General features: G+C 42.4%; 1 protein-coding gene across 3 annotated transcripts in view; it reads left to right on the top strand.

Annotated features, from left to right (window-relative positions):
- Positions 1-19,484, top strand: part of LRRC7 (leucine rich repeat containing 7) — a 250,821-nt gene that overhangs the window by 113,260 nt on the left and 118,077 nt on the right. For all 3 annotated transcript variants that reach the window (XM_077823907.1, XM_077823906.1, XM_077823904.1), the window contains exons 8-9: positions 4,382-4,526; positions 7,344-7,416. In XM_077823907.1, the coding sequence (XP_077680033.1) occupies positions 4,382-4,526; positions 7,344-7,416 (218 nt within the window). The remainder of the gene's footprint in view (positions 1-4,381; positions 4,527-7,343; positions 7,417-19,484) is intronic.

Below are 19,484 nucleotides of genomic sequence, written 5' to 3'. Positions count from 1 at the left end.
CCTCCATGCAGGATCTCCCATTTGACGGCAAAGCTCTGCTTGCGGAGCAAACGGATACAAGGCTGCATGGCATGAAATACTCCCTCACGAACCTGCAGACTCTGGGTCTCTATGTTCCAGCTCCTGCTAAATCTAAGTTCAAGCTGCAGCAGACTCCCGCTCAGGCCACCCACCCGAAATACAAGGCCGCCCATAAGAAGTCATGGGACTATAAAAGGCGCCCTCAGAGGCAGTCTTGGCCTGCCCCCCAACGTGGGTCCTCCAAGGGCAAGCAGGCAGGGAAAAGGCGTTTTTGACGGGATACTCGGGGGCACCCTGCCAGTTCTCATCAAGGATCCATCCTCAATAAAGCTTCCCTTCTCCAATTGGTTGTGTGCTTTCCTCCCAGAGTGGTCGCGGTTGACCTCGGACCGATGGGTCCTCAACAGCATCTCCCGGGGCTACACCCTCCAGTTTACTTCCTCCCTGCCCAACCATCCCCCACCCCCGACCTCCTGTGGGAACCCTTGCATGAAGCTCTGCTTGAGCAGGAGGTGGAGCAGCTCCTGGGCCTAGGAGTACTGGAAGTTGTGCCCGGGGAGTTCAAAGGCAAGGGGTACTACTCCCGCTGTTTCCTTATCCCAAAGACCAAAGCAGGACTCAGGCCCATCCTGGACCTGCGAGGTCTGAACCAGTACATGGTGAAGCTCAAGTTCCACATGGTCTCCCTGGCCTCCATCATCTTCTCCCTGGACTGGTACACTGCCCTCGATCTGCAGGACATGTACTTCCACGTTCCACGCCCTGACCTCCGAGCCTCCACACACGTTTTTTCATAAGGACAAGGTCTAGCTCTGCCCATACCCTGCATTCCTCCCGAAGGTGGTCTCCGCCTATCACATGGGTCAGGACATTTTTCTGCCGGTCCTCTGCCCCAAGCCCCACGCATCCAGTGAGGAGTGCCATCTCCACACGCTCGATGTGTGATGGGCTCTGGCTTTCTACCTCGAGCTTTCTACCAAGCAGTTCAGAAAGTCCTCGCAACTGTTCATTGCCTCAGTTGAGCACATGAGGAGTCGTTCGATCTCCACTCAGCAGCTTTCCAACCGGATCACTTTGTGCATCCGTACCCGTTATGAGCTGGCGGGTATCCCCCCACCACCGATTGTGAAGGAGCACTCAACTTGAGCGCAGGCCTCGTCAGCTGCTGTCAAGGTTCCTCCCCCACTCTGAACTCTAGGGTACAGATGTGGGGACCTGCATGAAAAACCTCCTAAGCTTATCTTTACCAGCTTAGGTCAAAACTTCCCCAAGGTACAAAATATTCCACCCGTTGTCCTTGGACTGGCCGCTACCACCACCAAACTAATACTGGTTACTGGGGAAGAGCTGTTTGGACGCGTCCTTCCCCCCAAAATACTTCCCAAAACCTTGCACCCCACTTCCTGGACAAGGTTTGGTAAAAAGCCTCACCAATTTGCCTAGGTGACTACAGACCCAGACCCTTGGATCTTAAGAACAATGAACAATCCTCCCAACACTTGCACCCCCCCTTTCCTGGGAAATGTTGGATAAGAAGCCTCACCAATTTGCATAGGTGACCACAGACCCAAACCCTTGGATCTGAGAACAATGAAAAAGCATTCAGTTTCTTACAAGAAGACTTTTAATAAAAATAGAAGTAAATAGAAATGAAGAAATCCCCCCTGTAAAATCAGGATGGTAGATATCTTACAGGGTAATTAGATTCAAAAACATAGAGAACCCCTCTAGGCAAAACCTTAAGTTACAAAAAAGATACACAGACAGAAATAGTTATTCTAATCAGCACAATCCTTTTCTCAGCCATTTAAAGAAATCATAATGTAACACATACCTAGCTAGATTACTTACTAAAAGTTCTAAGACTCCATTCCTGGTCTATCCCCGGCAGAAACCAGCATATAGACAGACACACAGACCCTTTGTTTCTCTCCCTCCTCCCAGCTTTTGAAAGTATCTTGTCTCCTCATTGGTCATTTTGGTCAGGTGCCAGCGAGGTTACCTTTAGCTTCTTAACCCTTTACAGGTGAGAGGAGCTTTCCCCTGGCCAGGAGGGATTTCAAAGGGGTTTACCCTTCCCTTTATATTTATGACAGCTGCCTTCTTGGCCCACGTCCCCATCCAGGACATTTGTTGGGCCTCCACGTGGTCTTTGGTTCACATGTTCACCTCGCTCTATGTGATCATCTCCCAAACCAGGAATGACACTGGGTTCAGCAGGGCTGTCCTCCATTCTGAGAATTTGTGAACTCCTATCCACCTCCAACAGATATAGCTTGGAATCACCTATTGTGGAATACACATGAGCAATCACTCGAAGAAGAAAAGACAGTTACCTTTTCCGTAACTGGTGTTCTTCAAGATGCGTTGCTCATGTCTATTCCACATCCCACCCTCCTTCCCCTCTGTCGGAGTTGTCTGGCAAGAAGGACCTGATGATGGGGGGAGTGTGCAGCTCCCCTTATACTCCCACCATGGAGGCGCCACTCCAGGGGCACTCCCCTCTATGGGTACTGCTAAGGGAAAAACTTCCGGCACCGGTGCATATGGCGAGCATGCCGGTTCCCGGCCAGTGGGAGCTGGGGGCGGGCAGTGCCTCCAGGCGAAAGCCATGTGGAGCTGCTTGCATGCCTCCATCTAGGAGCCGGACCTGCTGCTGGCTGCTTCTGGGGCACAGCGCAGTATGCGGTGCCAGGACAGGCAGCAAGCCTGCCTTAACATCCCCACTGCACCACTGACTAGGAGCCACCAGAGGTAAGCCCGCGCCCCAATTCCTTACCCCAGCCCTGAGCCCCTCCCAAACCCTCATTCCTGTCCCTGCCCCGAGCCCTGACCCCATCCCACATCCCAAACCCCTCATCCCCAGCTCCATTGCGTCACAGGCATCAACAATTTTCTTCAAGTGGGCCGCCAGAAAAAAAGTTTGAAAACCACTGCTGTAGATTATAACAGCACTTGAAAAAAAAATTGCGTATAGCTCATGTTAATGTTACTGTGTTGCATTATCTCACAATAACTTGGCAATTATCTTGTTGCTACTGTAGGTCCACCTCTGCTTATTTTTTTCAATATGTTAATTCTACCTGCAAGTTTAATAGATATAAACTTAGGAAAAATCACAAGCTCTGCTTATGTTAATTTTTCCAGGTGCACTTTTGTGTGATGACTAAAGTGCCAATGCTACGCTAGCAGAACAAAAATCATTTCCTTTCTAAATGTTACATTTGATTTGTCAGATGTGATTTGTCATGGATACACCTTTAAAAGTATAGCTGGCATTTTTACCAGGGTTATAGCTTTTTAGAAAGTACTAACAACCTAACTTCAATTTAGGCTACTAACGCTTTAATGTTAAACAGATTTTGAGAGAGATCCCAGAAAGCTACAGAATTCCTGAGGGTAACCAAATTGATCATTGATGGCATTGCTGCAGTTGAAACATTGTATTTGGGCAGTGAATTATTGGCTTTAAGATCCAGCCAGATTTTAAGTCAGCATCCATAACTGTATAAAATTTAGACCATATCGGCTTGACCCCTAAAAAGACTTATTCACGTATCTAGTCTCACATTGAGGTCAAGGACAACTGGGGCTGGTCTACACTGAAAACTTACACTGGCATGCTAGATCTGTCTGAGGTGTCAAAAATCCACATCTCTGGGAGATATAACTATGTCTATCTAACCCCCAGTGTAGACAGTGCTAGGTTGATAGAAGAATTCGTCTGTCAACCTAGCTTCCACCTCTTGGGGAGGTGGATTAGCTACAGTGATGGCAGAACCCCTGCTATTGCTGTAGTAAGTGTGTACGCTGAAGCCTTACAGTGGTGCAGCTACAGCATTTTAAGTGTAGACATACCCTTACATAAGTATAGACTGATTGTGTGAGTAAGAGTTCCTAGGATTGGTCCCTAGTTGAAGAACCAATGACCTTTTGTGGTTTTTATTTATTTATTTTTTGGGGAAAAAAATTTTGCGGAGTTGATCGGGCTGGTTCATCTAAACAACAAAAAACAAGCAATAGTTGATTTTCCAATTGCCTGGAATTATAGCAAATTTTAGAGGATTTTTAATGCTGATGACCACCATTTTATTAGACTTTATATAATCACATAATTTTTAGAAATAACATCAATGGTTTTCAACTTTCTCAGATGTCAGCCCTTCATTTTGTGGTTATCTGAACAGGGAAGCTCTCAAATCAGATTTATTTTATTGAAGCAACAGCAATCTGGGTAAAAATAAATGTTCAGATAGCAAAAGATAAGCCTTGGCTACTACTGTACATTTTTGTTAAGCATTAGAGATTCCTATGGAATGCATATCTGCTCAGCTAACCCTGTTTATACCATGTCGTTAAGTCTATAGGGAAGTTAAAACAGCTGGTGTACCTGGATATGGCAAAAAACAGGATAGAAACTGTTGACTTGGACGTATCAGGATGTGAAGCACTTGAAGATCTTCTATTGTCATCCAATGTGTTACAACAACTGCCAGATTCTCTAGGTGAGAAGAGTAGATGCTGATTGATAAGCTTTTAAATTTGTCGGTGTTGTTTATACCTCTGCAGCAGAGATGAGCCTGAGTTACCAAGCTAGAATCCAGACCCCCAAGTTCAAGAGTTGTTTAGAATTGGTGCTCTGGTTCAAATTGCAAAGACAGGATCAGGATCTGCATCGAAATACAAACTTCCCCCATGTCTGGAGGAACTGAGATCTGGTGTTTTAGTTCTGGATCATCTCTACTTTACAGTAAAGAAATATGTTATTGGTCAAGTTGCTCTGATGTAAATTTGATAGTGTGTATGACAGTCCATTTATATATACTATTTGCTTTAAAATCTAAGGGACAAATCCTGCTCTGTTACAATGGTGCAACCGAAACTGACACCAACGAGAATGCACCAGTATAAATGGGAGAAGACGTGGTCAAAATATTTTATTTTCTGTTTTTGACTATTTGGTTTATATATAATTTCTAATGGAATTATTATTACTTCTGCAATTACAAATACTTACAAAACAAATATGCACATTCCTGTAAAGAATTGCTTTTTTGTTACTTTGCAATCTTACTTTATTTTCCACTATTTAAAAAAAGTTATCAACTGTTCAATCTAAAACATTTGTATTATTTTTATCAGAATATGCCATATACTTAGAATAATCTGATAATAGTGAAGGCCATATTACTAGACATGGTACGTAGATAGATGACATTCAAGCTGAGTCCTTTTTATCTAAGTGTGTTCATTTTCTATGCACAGTCAGCATCTTTATTTGGTATTATAAAGTTTAGACGTGTCAAATACAATTTAATTTTAAGTGCCAAATGCAAATATTGGGCCTCCGTTCAGCAAAGCACTTAAGCACATGCTTAACTTTCAACCCATGCTTAAGAGTTTAGCTGTATCAAGGCCATTTTCAGTTAAATATATGGAAATATTTTATCTTCATTAAAAATTAAATTTTTATTTATGTAGTCATTTTGATTGTATTAGATTTTCATAATTTCTTTTCATGTCTTTCCCTGATTCAGCAAAGTACTTAAGCACATACCTAACTTGACTTCATTGGGACTATGCTTCCAAATAGGCAAATGCTTGCTGATTTGGTGTCTAAATCCACAGTTAATCATCTGAGACACTTTTGTTAGCTCTGAGTTTTACTTTGAATGTAAGATTACAAATGTATAATTTAAAAACCTTTGACACTGAAATTAAAATAAAATTTTAGGGACAAATCCTGATCTGTTTGCTAAATCCAAAATAGGCATGGAATTAATAACATTTCTCCAGTTCTATGCTGGTAATAGTTAAAACAGAATTTAGCATGTAGAAATTTGATTTGTAAAAGACTAATTAAAACAATTTGTTAATCACCCTACCACTGTGCACATAGCAACCATTATGCAAGTTGGTCTTCCAGTTAACTGAAAGAAAAGGAGCATTGCCCCTTTAAGAGCTCCTTGACAGCAAACTGGGAAAAGAGGGAAAGTTTATAGGGTTAGACAGGAAGGGCAGGAAGCAGTTGGGGCCAGGTCAGAACAATGTCACTGTATTATCCTTTCTGCTGGAAGTGTGGTGGGATATTTACATGCAGCCACAGAAAAGCACTCGGTACCAGGATGGGACCAGCTGAAGCACCTTGAATGCTCTTTGGCAGCCTGGGAGCAGACACAGGATGCAAATATGGAAGGAATCTGTGGATATCTGGGAATCCAGCTAGGGTGGCGGGGAGGCAGCCAAGCATTTTCTGGCGACTCGCCGTGGCAGATGTCCAGTGCAGGTACCTGGTATGGAAGGAATATGGTTATCAAATAAAATAAATTGGACAAAGATTTGAAGTAAAGTATCCCTTTGAAGGATTTGAAGGAAAGCTAAATAAGGGGGTGCTGGGCCTCTCACATCTGCACCAACAGGGAACAGACACCCTCCTCCTTGCATTCATGAATATGCTACAGGAAATGCTCCCGCATTGGCCGTCCACTCTGGAAGAAAGATAGGAGGCCATGGATGGTTTAATTAGGTCACAACCTAAGTTCCCTCTAAGCTGCGCGGCAGCCTTCTTAGCACCGCACAGACATTCAGGGAACCAGTTTGACAAAAAACTCTTGTTGTTTTGTTGTTTGTTTGTCAGTCCATTACTCTTTTCTCTTAACTCCTGCTATTGTTGCCATCGGAATACAGGAGTTTCACATTCCCCATCTGTGAATGTAGACCCCAGTCCTGCATATATTTGTGTGTGTGCTTAACTTTAAGCACCTAAATAACTCCATTCATACTTGAAGTTAAGCATGTACACATGTGCATTCAGGATTGGAGGTATAATGTGTATGCTGCAATAACTCCTTAATAGTACAATATGTACTTAGAACAGACTAAGTTCTGAGTACTTAATCTCAGGGCCTGATCAACTCCTAACAAAGTCAATGGAAAGACAGCAGTTTGATTATACCCTTAACATTTATGAAAGAAAATTGTGTGTATTTTCTGTAAACTAGCACAGATTCTCCTAAGGCACTGATTCAGGAAAGTACTTAAGCTTGTTCTTTAGTCACCCTTATTCAGGATAATATTTAAGCACATGTTTAACTTTAAGCACGTATTTTATTTCCATTAACTTCAATGGGACATAAGTATATACTTAGTGCTGGGCTGAATCAGGGTCTAAATGAATTTGGTATTAAACACCCTTGTTTATTTAAGGAAATAAACAAGTTATGGGAATATATGAAAAAATCATAACTAGAAATATTTTACTTTTCTATCACACCTCTCTACCCACATATCTGTCATTTAAAATACCTTTCTCTGTTTTGTAGGATTGCTGAAAAGGCTTACAACGCTAAAAGTAGATGACAATCAGCTTACAGTACTGCCCAATGCAATTGGAAAGTAAGTAGAAGAAACCTGCCTTGCTTTGCCATATGCATATTGTTTGAAAAATACAAAAGTAAGATAACCTACTGAAATGAGAACTAATTTAAGAATATGGGCCTAACTCTCATCCTATGTATGTAGTCAATGGAGTTGTGTTAGTGTATATAATCAGAAAATCACATGCCATTATCTGTTGTGTTTTCCATATACAAAGAGCAAAGATATATTTTCAGTCTAAATTATTTGTAGTTCAGATCAATAGAGCAACAAAACCAGAAAGAAAAAAAGTAAAGTCTTCTCTCAAGAAGTGTGTGTCTCTTCGGTGATGGCCTCCACTGAATTTTGAGAACAAAATGGCTGCCAAACTTTACACACACAAACATTGCTTATAATTTTTAAAGGAGTGGAACATATTGCATAAAACAAAAGGAATGACAGTTTCATAGGTACATATTGCACAATGTGGATAATACTGTGTAAATAATCTCATAACAGTATTCTACAATAACTCCTTAACTCCGTAGTTGTATGAGAAGTTATTTGGGTCTTGATACAATATGGTCTGTCAGTTGTACTGGAGTTCATAGTGCTTTTTGATTTAGTCTTGGGTTTATTGTGGAGTTAAAGCTCAAATTCATTACAAAATTCAAGACAGATGTAAACCTTTCTCTAAAAGGGTGAAAAGATCTACCTACTTTTCAAATAGACCGCTATTATGTGTGTCACAAATATAAAGGGAAGGGTAACCACCTTTCTGTATACATAACTATAAAATCCCCACGTCAGTATCCTAGAGTTCAGAGTGGAGAAGGAACCTTGACATGCTGGCAGAGTGGTGGGATCAATCTGAGATTTTTTTGGGATCATTTTGAACCAGAAGTACAGTGGGATTTTAAAAGGACATTTTTTTTCCCTTTGGGCTGCTTGAAAGCAAGTTTTAAGCTGAAAGCAGTTAAAGGTTTTCTTTGTCTCTGCCTGGGGGCCAGAGCAGCAGGCATAACAAAAGGGATCTTTCTTTTTGAGCTGGAGTTTTCTCTACCTAAAGGCAGGGTAGTTAACCTCCTGCAGGGAAATTCACAAGTTTTTCACAGACCTGAAGAGGTGTTTTTTTTTTTTTAAGCTAAGAGCAACTAGAGGGTTTTTCTGTCTATTTGCCTGGAGACAAAGGATTTTCTGTAGGCTGAGAATAGCTATCAGAGAACATAGGTATCACATTACAGCACAAAAATTTTACAAGCCAGGTTTGTTTTGTTTTGTTTTGTTGTTTTCTTTCTAACTCTCGGGTGTAAAGTTAGTTAAAAACAGAGAGGCTAACATGACAGAAACCAAGGCATAACACAAACTGGAGTTAACCAGACTGGAGGCAGCGAAAGAGGCAGAAACAGCCCTAGAGGCTGCCCACAGGAGAGAAATGGAGGTAAAGGAAAAAGAATGGAAGCATTCTGAGGAGGAAAAAGAGGCTGCCCACAGGAGAACTATGGAGGTAAAGGAAAAAGAATGGAAGCATGCTAAGGAGGAAAAGGAAAAATAGAGGAAGCATGCTGAGGAGGAAAAGGAAAAAGAGAGGAAGCATGCACTGGAGATGGAGAAGACAAAGGCTCAGCAGAATATACCAACAAACCCTAGCAATCCTTCTCCAGGTACCACTTCCCATCCCAGAAAGTTCCCCACCTACAAGGCAGGCGATGATACCGAGGCCTTCTTAGAAAACTTTGAAAGGGCCTGCCTTGGGTACCGCATCTCTACAGACCAATACATGATAGAGCTGAGGCCGCAGCTCAGTGGACCCTTAGCCGAGGTGGCGGCTGAAATGCCAAAGGAACACATGAACAAGTATGAACTGTTTAAAACCAAGGCGAGAGTCAGAATGGGGCTAACACCCGAGCATTCCCGTCGGCAGTTCAGAGCCCTAAGGTGGAAACCAGATGTGTCATTTACCCGGCATGCCTACCACATTGTGAAACATTGGGATGCCTGGATATCAGGATCAAGTGTTAAATCTCCAGAAGAGTTGCCCTTCCTAATGCAAATGGAGCAGTTCTTAGAGGGTGTTCCTGAGGAAATAGAAAGATACATCCTAGATGGGAAGCTCACAACTGTAACCGAGGTGGGGGAGATTGGAGCCAAATGGGTGGAGGTGGCAGAAAAGAAAAAAACTAATAGCAGTTAGGGTGAATATCAGAAGAGGCAAACCGGAACAAAAGGGGTAGAGGGAGGAGAGAGGAACAATCCTGATCGCAGTTGGAGCAGAGACCAGAAGGGACAACCTCCGACCTCACCCTACTACCGGGGACAGCCCAAAGCCCCAACTACACACCAAGGAACACTCCAGACACCTTATCATCCTGCCACACCATTCTCCACCAATACACCTCGCCCCAGTGACCCGTCAGCTGGACGATGTTTTAAATGTAACAAGACGGGGCATATAAAGGCCAACTGCCCCAAGAACCCCAACAGATTACAGTTTATTGCCCCGGAATCACACCAGAGGTCCTCAGGCCCAGATGCCTTCCAGATACCCTCGGAGTGGAGGGAAACTGTGAGTGTGGGCAGGAAGAAGGTCACCGCGTGGAGGGACACTGGAGCACAAGTGTCGGCTATCCATGCTTCCTTAGTGGACCCCAATTTAATCGACACAGAGATCCAAGTGATGATTCAACCCTTCAAGTCAAACTCTTTTGACTAGCCTACAGCCAAGTTGCTGGTCCAGGACAAGAGCTGGTCAGGAACATGGACTTTTGCAGTCTATGATGATTATCCCATCCCCATGCTGTTGGGGGAAGACTTGTCCAATCATGTGAAGCTAGCCAAGAGGGTGGGAATGGTCACCCGCAGCCAGGCTAAGCAAGCCGTCCCACCTAGCTCTGTTCTGGAAACTTCTACCAGGACCCGGTCAGAGGTGATGAACCCGGACCCCACGCCAACGTCTGCAACAGCAGTAGTGGATAGAGTCCCAGAGACCCAGACAGAGCCAGTCCCAGAACCGGAACCGGCAGCAGCCGATAACCCTACACAAAAGGCTCAGCCGGAACCTGAACCCCAACATAGTGCACCAGCAGAGAGCTGTTCACAGTCAGCGGAAACAGCCCTATCACCTGCATTGCTTCCAGGGGGACCAAGCCTAGGTCCACAATCCAATGAGGAATCGATGTCTCCAGCATCAAGAGAACAGTTCGAGACCGAATAGGAAGCAGATGAAAGCCTCCGGAGAGCTTAGATGGCCGTATGGAGCAAGCCGATCCAGGTTTGTTGTAGAAAGAGGACTTTTATACAAGGAAACTCTTTCTGTTGGACACCAGGAAGACTGAAATCCTCAGAGACAGTTGGTAGTTCCAACTAAGTACCAGGTAAAGCTCTTCAGCTTAGCCCACGATCATCCTAGTGGCAATGCTGGGGTGAACAGGACCAAAGACCATTTGGGGAGGTCATTCCACTGGGAGGGAATGGGCAAGGATGTTTCTATCTACGTCCGGTCTTGTGAGGTATGCCAAAGAGTGGGAAGACCCCAAGACCAGGTCAAAGCCCCTCTCCAGCCACTCCCCATCATTAAGGTTCCATTTCAGCAAGTAGCTGTGGATATTCTGGGTCCTTTTCCAAAAAAGACACCCAGAGGAAAGCAGTACATCCTGACTTCCATGGATTTTGCCACCCGATGGCCGGAAGCAGTAGCTCTAAGCAACACCAGGGCTAAAAGTGTGTGCCAGGCACTAACAGACATTTTTGCCAGGGTAGGTTGGCCCTCCAACATCCTCACATATGCAGGAACTAATTTCCTGGCAGGAACTATGGAAAGCCTTTGGGAAGCTCATGGGTGAATCACTTGGTTGCCACCCCTTACCATCATCAAACAAATGGCCTGGTGGGGAAATTTAATGGAACTTTGGGGGCCATGATACATAAATTCGTAAATGAGCACTCCAGTGATTGGGACCTAGTGTTGCAGCAGTTGCTCTTTGCCTACAGAGCTGTATCACATCCCAGTTTAGGGTTTTCACCATCTGAACTTGTATATGGCCGCGAGGTTAAGGGGCCATTACAGTTGGTGAAGCAGCAATGGGAGGGGTTTACACCTTCTCCAGGAACTAACATTCTGGACTTTGTAACCAACCTACAAAACACCCTCCGAACCTCTTTAGCCCTTGCTAAAGAAAACCTACAAGATGCTCAAAAAGAGCAAAAAGCCTGGTATGATAAACAAGCCAGAGAGTGTTCTTTTAAAGTGGGGACCAGGTCATGGTCTTGAAGGCGCTCCAGGCCCATAAAATGGAAGTGTCGTGGGAAGGGCCATTCACGGTCCAGGAGCACCTGGGAGCAGTTCATTATCTCCTAGCATTCCCCACCTCCAACCGAAAGCCTAAGGTGTACCATATTAATTCTCTAAAGCCCTTTTATTCCAGAGAATTAAAGGTTTGTCACTTTACAGCCCAGGGAGGAGATGACGCTGAGTGGCCTGAAGGTGTCGACTACGAAGGGAAAAGTGATGGTGGCGTGGAAGAGGTGAACCTCTCCATGATCCTTGGGCGTATGCAGCGACAGCAGATCAAGGAGCTGTGCACTAGCTACGCGCCAACGTTCTCAGCCACCCCAGGACTGACTGAATGGACATACCACTCCATTGACACAGGCAATGCTCACCCAATTAAAGCCCAACCTTACCGGGTGTCTCCTCAAGCTAAAACTGCTATAGAACGGGAGATCCAGGATATGCTACAGATGGGTGTAATCCGCCCCTCAGGCAGTGCATGGGCATCTCCAGTGGTTCTAGTTCCCAAACCAGATGGGGAGATACGTTTTTGCATGGACTACCGTAAGCTAAATGCTGTGACTCGCCCAGACAACCATCCAATGCCACGCACAGATGAACTATTGGAGAAACTGGGACGGGCCCAGTTCATCTCTACCTTGGACTTAACTAAAGGGTACTGGCAGGTACCGCTAGATGAATCCGCCAAGGAAATGTCAGCCTTCATCACACATGTCGGGCTGTAAGAATTTAATGTGCTCCCTTTCAGGCTGCGGAATGCACCCACCACCTTCCAAAGACTTGTAGATGGTCTCCTAGTGGGATTGGGAGAATATGCAGTCGCCTACCTTGACGATGTAGCCATATTTTCGGATTCCTGGGCAGAACACCTGGAACATCTACAAAAAGTCTTCGACTGCATTAGGGAGGCAGGACTAACTGTTAAGGCTAAGAAGTGTCAAATAGGCCTCAACAGAGTGACTTACTTTGGACACCAGGTGGGTCAAGGAACTATCAACCCCCTACAGGCCAAAGTGGATGCTATCCAAAAGTGGCCTGTCCCAAAGTCAAAGAAACAGGTCCAATCCTTCTTAGGCTTGGCCGGATATCACAGGCGATTTGTACTGCAATACAGCCAAATCGCCGCCCCACTGAGAGACCTAACCAAAAAGAAACAGCCAAATGCCGTTCAGTGGACCGAAGAGTGTCAGAAGGTCTTTAACCAGCTTAAAGTGACACTCATGTCTGACCCTGTGCTAAGGGTCCCAGGCTTTGACAAACCGTTCCTAGTAACTACAGATGCGTCCCAGCATGGTGTGGGAGCAGTTTTAATGCAGGAAGGACCGGATCAAGAATTCCATCCTGTAGCGTTTCTCAGCAAGAAGTTGTCTGAGAGGGAAAGCAACTGGTCAGTCAGTGAAAAAGAATGTTACGCCATTGTCTACGCTCTGGAAAAGCTATGCCCATACGTTTGGGGACGGCATTTCCATCTGCAAACTGACCATGCTGTGCTACAGTGGCTTCATACTGCCACAGGAAATAACAAAAAACATATTCGGTGGAGTTTAGCTCTCCAAGATTTTGATTTCGACATCCAACACATCTCAGGAACTTCTAACAAAGTGGCAGATGCACTCTCCCGTGAAAGTTTCCCAGAATCAACTGGTTAAAATCTTCCTTGAGATGTGGAAAATATTGTTAGTCTTTATACACTTGGTAGTATATTTAGAGGTGCATGTGTCTTATTTACTCTGTTTTCTCTTAGAGCTCCAGGAAGAAATCACAGCCAGCGTTTCACCCTATCTGTGATTTTGGTGGGGGGGGGGGGCGTGTCATAAATATAAATGGAAGGGTAACCACCTTTCTGTATACAGAACTATAAAATCCCTCCTGGCCAGAGGCAAAACCCTTTCACCTGTGAAGGGTTAAGAAGCTAAGATAACCTCGCTGGCACCTGACCAAAATGACCAATGAGGAGACAAGATACTTTCAAAGCTGGAGCGGGGGAAACAAAGGGTCTGTCTATCTGTGTGATGCTTTTGCCGGGACCAGGTCAGGAATGCAGGTCAGAGCTTCTGTTAAGTTAGTAAGTAATCTAGCTAGAAATGCGTTAGATTTCCTTTTGTTAAATGGCTGGTAAAATAGGTTGTGCTGAATGGAATGTATATTCCTGTTTTTGTGTCTTTTTGTAACTTAAGGTTTTGCCTAGAGGGATTCTCTATGTTTTGAATCTGATTACCTTGTAAGGTATTTACCATCCTGATTTTACAGAGGTGATTCTTTTACTTTTTCTTTAATTAAAATTCTTCTTTTAAGAACTTCATTGTTCTTAAGATCCAAGGGTTTGGGTCTGTGTTCACTTAGTAATTGGTGAGGATTTTTATTAAACCTTCCCCAGGAAAGGGGGTATAAGGCTTGGGGAAATATTTTGGGGGGAAGATGTCTCCAAGTGGGCTCTTTCCCTGTTCTTTGTTTAACACACTTGGTGGTGGCAGCATAGGGTTCAAGGACAAGGCAAAGTTTGTACCTTGAGGAAGTTTTTAACCTAAGCTGGTAAGAATAAGCTTAGGGGATCTTTCATGCAGGTCCCCACATCTGTACCCTAGAGTTCAGAGTGGGGAAGGAACCTTGACAATATGCATTCTTTTTTTATAGAAAACTGATATAGAGCTGACACTTCTGTGTTAAAAGTATTTTTCCCCTCTACCGTTTTTACTGCTGCAATGTGGATCAAATGAATGCTTGTAGGAATTTTTAGAATATACTGTATTGTCTGCTAGAATTTAATACCACATCTGCATGCAGTAGGATTTTTAAAGAACGAGTTTGTTCAAGCAATACAGTTTTTCAGGATATGAATAGTGTGTCTTGTGTAAGAGAGCCTGACAATGTGCTCTACCTATACAATTTTAAAAAATTAACATAAAACAGTTAGTATTTTGCTAAATCATATTCCTTTTGAAATTATCTGTTTTTTAAACATTTTCCATATGTTTAACCTGAGTTTAATAAGCAGTAGTGAAAACAAACAGGTACCTAAATTATGGAGTTCATTCAGATGCTTGCTTTGGTGGAGATTTTATTTTATTTTTATCTTTGTTTTTAGGTAGGTATTTATGGTAAGTATAGTGATTGTATACCAATCATATGAAATGTGATATTTGAATATTTTTATATTATAGCATTTTAATTTACATAAAGGTGACCAGAGCTTGGACTGGGCATTTATTTAAAAGCTCTAAATCCAAATACGTTCTTGTTGATAGAACATAGATTTTTTTTCTGATTCATTAGATACAGAACTGCTGCACACCAGAATGAAGTTAGAGAACCTCTGTACAAATAGCAAAATGTTGCAAGTGGATCTCACTTGTGAGCCACAGGAAACTCACTCTGTAGCTTAGTATGGTGGGCAGAGCATTCCAACACTCCTCACTCTGGTAAAGCCCTCTTCAGCAAACCCTGCTTTACTTCAGGCAGTGTTCTTAGGTCTGCTCTATCCTGAAGACTTCATTATAAAGCTGTCTTGAATAGCTCATTATACGTCTCCAAAAATACATAGATTTAAGTTGACAGGTTTCAGAGTAGCAGCCGTGTTAGTCTGTATCCGCAAAAAGAACAGGAAGCTTATGCTCAAATAAATTTGTTAGTCTCTAAGGTGCCACAAGTACTCCTGTTCTTTTTATAGATTTAAGTGTATTCTGACTCAATACCAAATATGTTAAGGCCCGTAGAACTGCTTTAGTCTCTACTCTGTATAATTAGAGCTTTAACAAGTACCCACTCTAGCCTGTATTTGTTTTTTGCAGGATCTTTCAAAAATAACTTAATTAACTGTTGGTATGACATTTAAAAAAATTCTAAATTCTGCAGCATTACAACAGTAAGCAATGAAAGCTGAATTTTGGCTTGAAATAGCTTACCTGATGGAGGGTCACTGGATTTATGTGATGTGCATTGGTGTATAGCAATAGAAGGTTTCATGAATCCTATGAGACAGTCTATATAGCAGTAATATTTAAAGCCAGGTAGATCTGAAGATGATAGAAATTATATTGGACACTATCCAGATGGTTCATGCACTAGTTGGCACTTTGGTGGCTTTTTGCAGTGTGCATTTTTTAAAAAAGAATCCTGTCATTAAGATATTATCTCAGTGATTGAATTGTTCAGAATTGAAAGGAATCCTCTGGTCTTTTGCCAACTTTCTGTTAAATATAGTTTCTCAAGAAGCCTTAATTAGGTCTCAAAAGAGAGATACTGCAGCTCTAAGAGGTGGATTTGCAGAACACTAGGGTAGACAGCTAATACTGCTATATCATTTTTGAATGATTGTGCTTGTTAAATTTAGGGGCCTGGCAGTATTAGAGGTGAAGTAATTTTCTTCCATAGAATGAGCATTGTACCTATAACTTCAATCTGTGCTTCCTTTTTCTGACTCATTCATTATTTTAGACAGTTTCCTGCTGGGTCTTTCTCAAAAAGTGGTAGCCATGGTACCCACTGGAACATATTATTGTAATATAAAAATCAACAATGAGAAGGCGAGAACTGACTCTCTCTGGAGTCGGATGTTATAATGACATAGAGAGCAGTCTGTCACCTGTTTGATAATTGCCTTAATAGGACTGCCACAAAGCAGTTGGTGCCAAAAAGGTGGTGGTGGTGGTGGTTAGTCACTATCAGCCTAGACTCAAAGAGATATTTAGGGTTCAGCTCTGTGAGATGCTGAACAGTGTAGCCCCAATCCAAACATTTAAACATGTGTTTAACATTAAGAACTCTGAATAGTCTCAATGGTTTCCCATTGCTTAAGTGCTTTGCTGGATTGAGCCCATAGAGAGAAAAATCACTCATCTCTAGAGATGTGTGTCATTCATGACCCGGAGATATTATTTGCACACGTGCTGGCTGAAAATGACACGAGAGCAGAAAACTAACTAACTTGTCAGATGGGAAGGATGGTATCAGAGTGGCTGGCCCTTTATGGAGAGTTAGAGGGAGACAGGGAGATGAGGCTAGGTTGGGTCTCCAATCTTGTTTCACTACTTCTTCCTGGGTGGCTCTGTCAGTCAGAGCTGCTGTATCTTGTTTACTGAGTCTGGTTCCCTTTCTCCACCCAGGATGGCAAAATATATCTGCAGTAGTGACCTAGAGTTGGGACTTTCTAGAATGGAACTAAGTGGTACTGTGCTAAAGAAGCAATTGGGTAGAGTGTTTCCAATTTCAGGAAACACTGTTTTTAGCAGGTCTCAGTTCACATACACAATATGGTGGAAATACTTGAGCAAAGGAAAACTTTTGTATTTTGTAGCACATGCACTGCACTGTTGAATGCAAACTATTGTAAGAAAGTATTCTGATGTAACTCATGTAATGAATATCATTTGAGTGACTTCCAGAATGCATGTCATATAAATCCTGGCAATTACTACAACAAACATAAGTACATGGAACAGCTACCTTGTTCACTGTTGTTCTTATCACAAAATCAAACAAATTGATGATTGCTTATCAACAAAGTTGTTGTGTTATTATATGATGAGACCCAAACTGCACTTCTGGCACACCCAAAAGACACACTGATTGCAGGGAGCATTTTTGGTGTGCAAAAAATGTAGATTCAGGCCTGATACCTACCTTCCTTAATGCAAATTACACGTCAATGTGAGGTAATTTTTAAAAATATCCTGGTGATATTCAGTACCAAATCATCACCACTCTCCTAGTATTCTTTGGTGCTTTAAACAATATATATTTTTTAAAAAATGATAGGTGAAGTCAAGAAAATACTTGAGGAAAAATGCATCTGTCGGAAAGATTGGAAAGCATTAATTTCCCTTCATTTATCTCATCTGTAGCTATCCTTCTGGTGGATCTACACAGTCAAAGTGAAGTAGGAAAAACTGTAACAAGTGAAAGAGGGGGAAACAATGCAGAAAAGTAATAACTAAATCATGGTGTGAGAGGGCTTCTTTAAGTTACAGGCTTCTTCCAGCATCTAGTATCTTATCAGGTGATATTTTGTTATCCAGTCCATCCTTCCCCAACTTTGGGATGATTGATCAAATATGTGGTTAAAATGACATAATGAAACCGAGGACTTCTTAAGGTGTGGGTTACTTTTCTCTCAAGTAGAGTATGTGTTGGGCATAGCCCCATGGCTTCCAGGGGACACAGCAGACCCATAAAGGTCCATTGCCTTCATACTCTACACATCCAGGGAGAATATGAGTGGAGCCTCAGTGAGTGATGAGGTTATTGGAACCCTAACTAAATTCATATGATAAGCTGCTGTGGCCAAACTCTGAACAATGAAAATTAAACTTCTGAATTACACATCTGTTTTACCCTGTTGTCAAGTATCACTTTGACTGTGTTCCCTCTGTTATCATAAACTTCATTCCTGATTGTTAACAAGAGGGAAAGAGGTTGAAAATGTGTATGTCAGATGGTACCTTTTAACTAAAATTACATTGCTTATTAAGGTTTCAGTGGCACCCCTTGTGTGGCTCTTGAAATTTACTGTTTGCAGGATAGTGTTTGTAATATTCCCAATTTCTAGGTCTAAGTAGGGACAGGGGAGTTGTGCTAAATCAGCACATCACCTGGCAGACCCTAGCTGGTTGTGGGCAGCTTCCAAGATGGCATCCTTTCCACTATACTTTCTACTATAAGGGTCCTTTATCAGGTCTATGCCTATTCCTGCAAGGAAAGACCTTGAATGAACTAGGCCAACATGTTTGAGTATTACCTTTGCAAAATATTGCTCTTTGTCTGGTTTGAAGGACAGGTTGACAGATACAAAACTTGTAACAAAATAGCTGGCAAAGCTTTCAGCTGTTCTCCTCACAATTCACTTAATTAATCACCCTATGGCTCATGGAAGGGTGATGTGCTTCAGTCCTTCAACCTATTGAGGTCAGGTAGTTACAGGAAAGTGCTGAAAACCAGTTGGGCCCTGGGTGTAGATTAGCTGCTGCAGGCATTACATTTCTCAGAGTCTGAAGGCTGGAAGAGTTTTTTAAATAATTTAGTTGGGTAAAAATAATTTCAAAGAAATATTGAAAGGTCCAGATCTGCAACCGTTGCTCACTTATAACTGTCATTGACTTTAGTTTTATGATTGTACCCATGAGTGTGAGCACTGTTCACCTGAGTGAAGGTCACATTCTTAGACCTCACTTTTCTCTTATTTATATTTTAAATCTTAAATCTCTTACACTACAATCATAGCTAGATTGACATGGGTGAGGCACCTCTGAAGCATGCAAGTGGGGATTCTCATCTCAACTACAGCCTTTTACATTGCTATGTGCTTTTAGAGGTGCAGCACAACAATGATACAGGGCAGATATTGAGATAATTTACTTTTTCATAAAGGGAGCATGTTAGTATTTAGTACAGTTTTGTATTAAAGACTTGGCATGAAAACCTTGAAGTACTTGAAGTTCAATAGCCAAATACTCTTAAAATGACTTATTTCTGTTTGCTTTTGTATTAATTTTTGCTATACAATTGGCTATTCCATATTGTGTTTCAAAACAATCTCAGAAGATAATCTGTCAAAATTTGAAAGATAAGCATACTTACAAAGAATACATCTTCTGCTTTAATGGCTAATTATAACAGGCTTTGTTGAATCTGGATCAGTGTTTGGCTCTCTCCACTAACCAGCTTTTTGTATCAGAGTTTGTGTCAGTGACATCAGCTGAAACTTTTTTCAGTAGAGTATAAAGGTACTTTCTTCTCACCAAACAGTTTTTTTCCGCCTATCATCTTTTTTTGTGCATATGTCCAGTGCCTAGCACACTGGGTCCGTGATCCTTGACAGATG

Source organism: Eretmochelys imbricata, chromosome 8 (assembly GCF_965152235.1).
Source record: "Eretmochelys imbricata isolate rEreImb1 chromosome 8, rEreImb1.hap1, whole genome shotgun sequence".
In the NCBI taxonomy this organism is placed as follows: Eukaryota; Metazoa; Chordata; order Testudines; family Cheloniidae; genus Eretmochelys; species Eretmochelys imbricata.
This window is presented reverse-complemented; position numbering and strand designations above follow the sequence as displayed.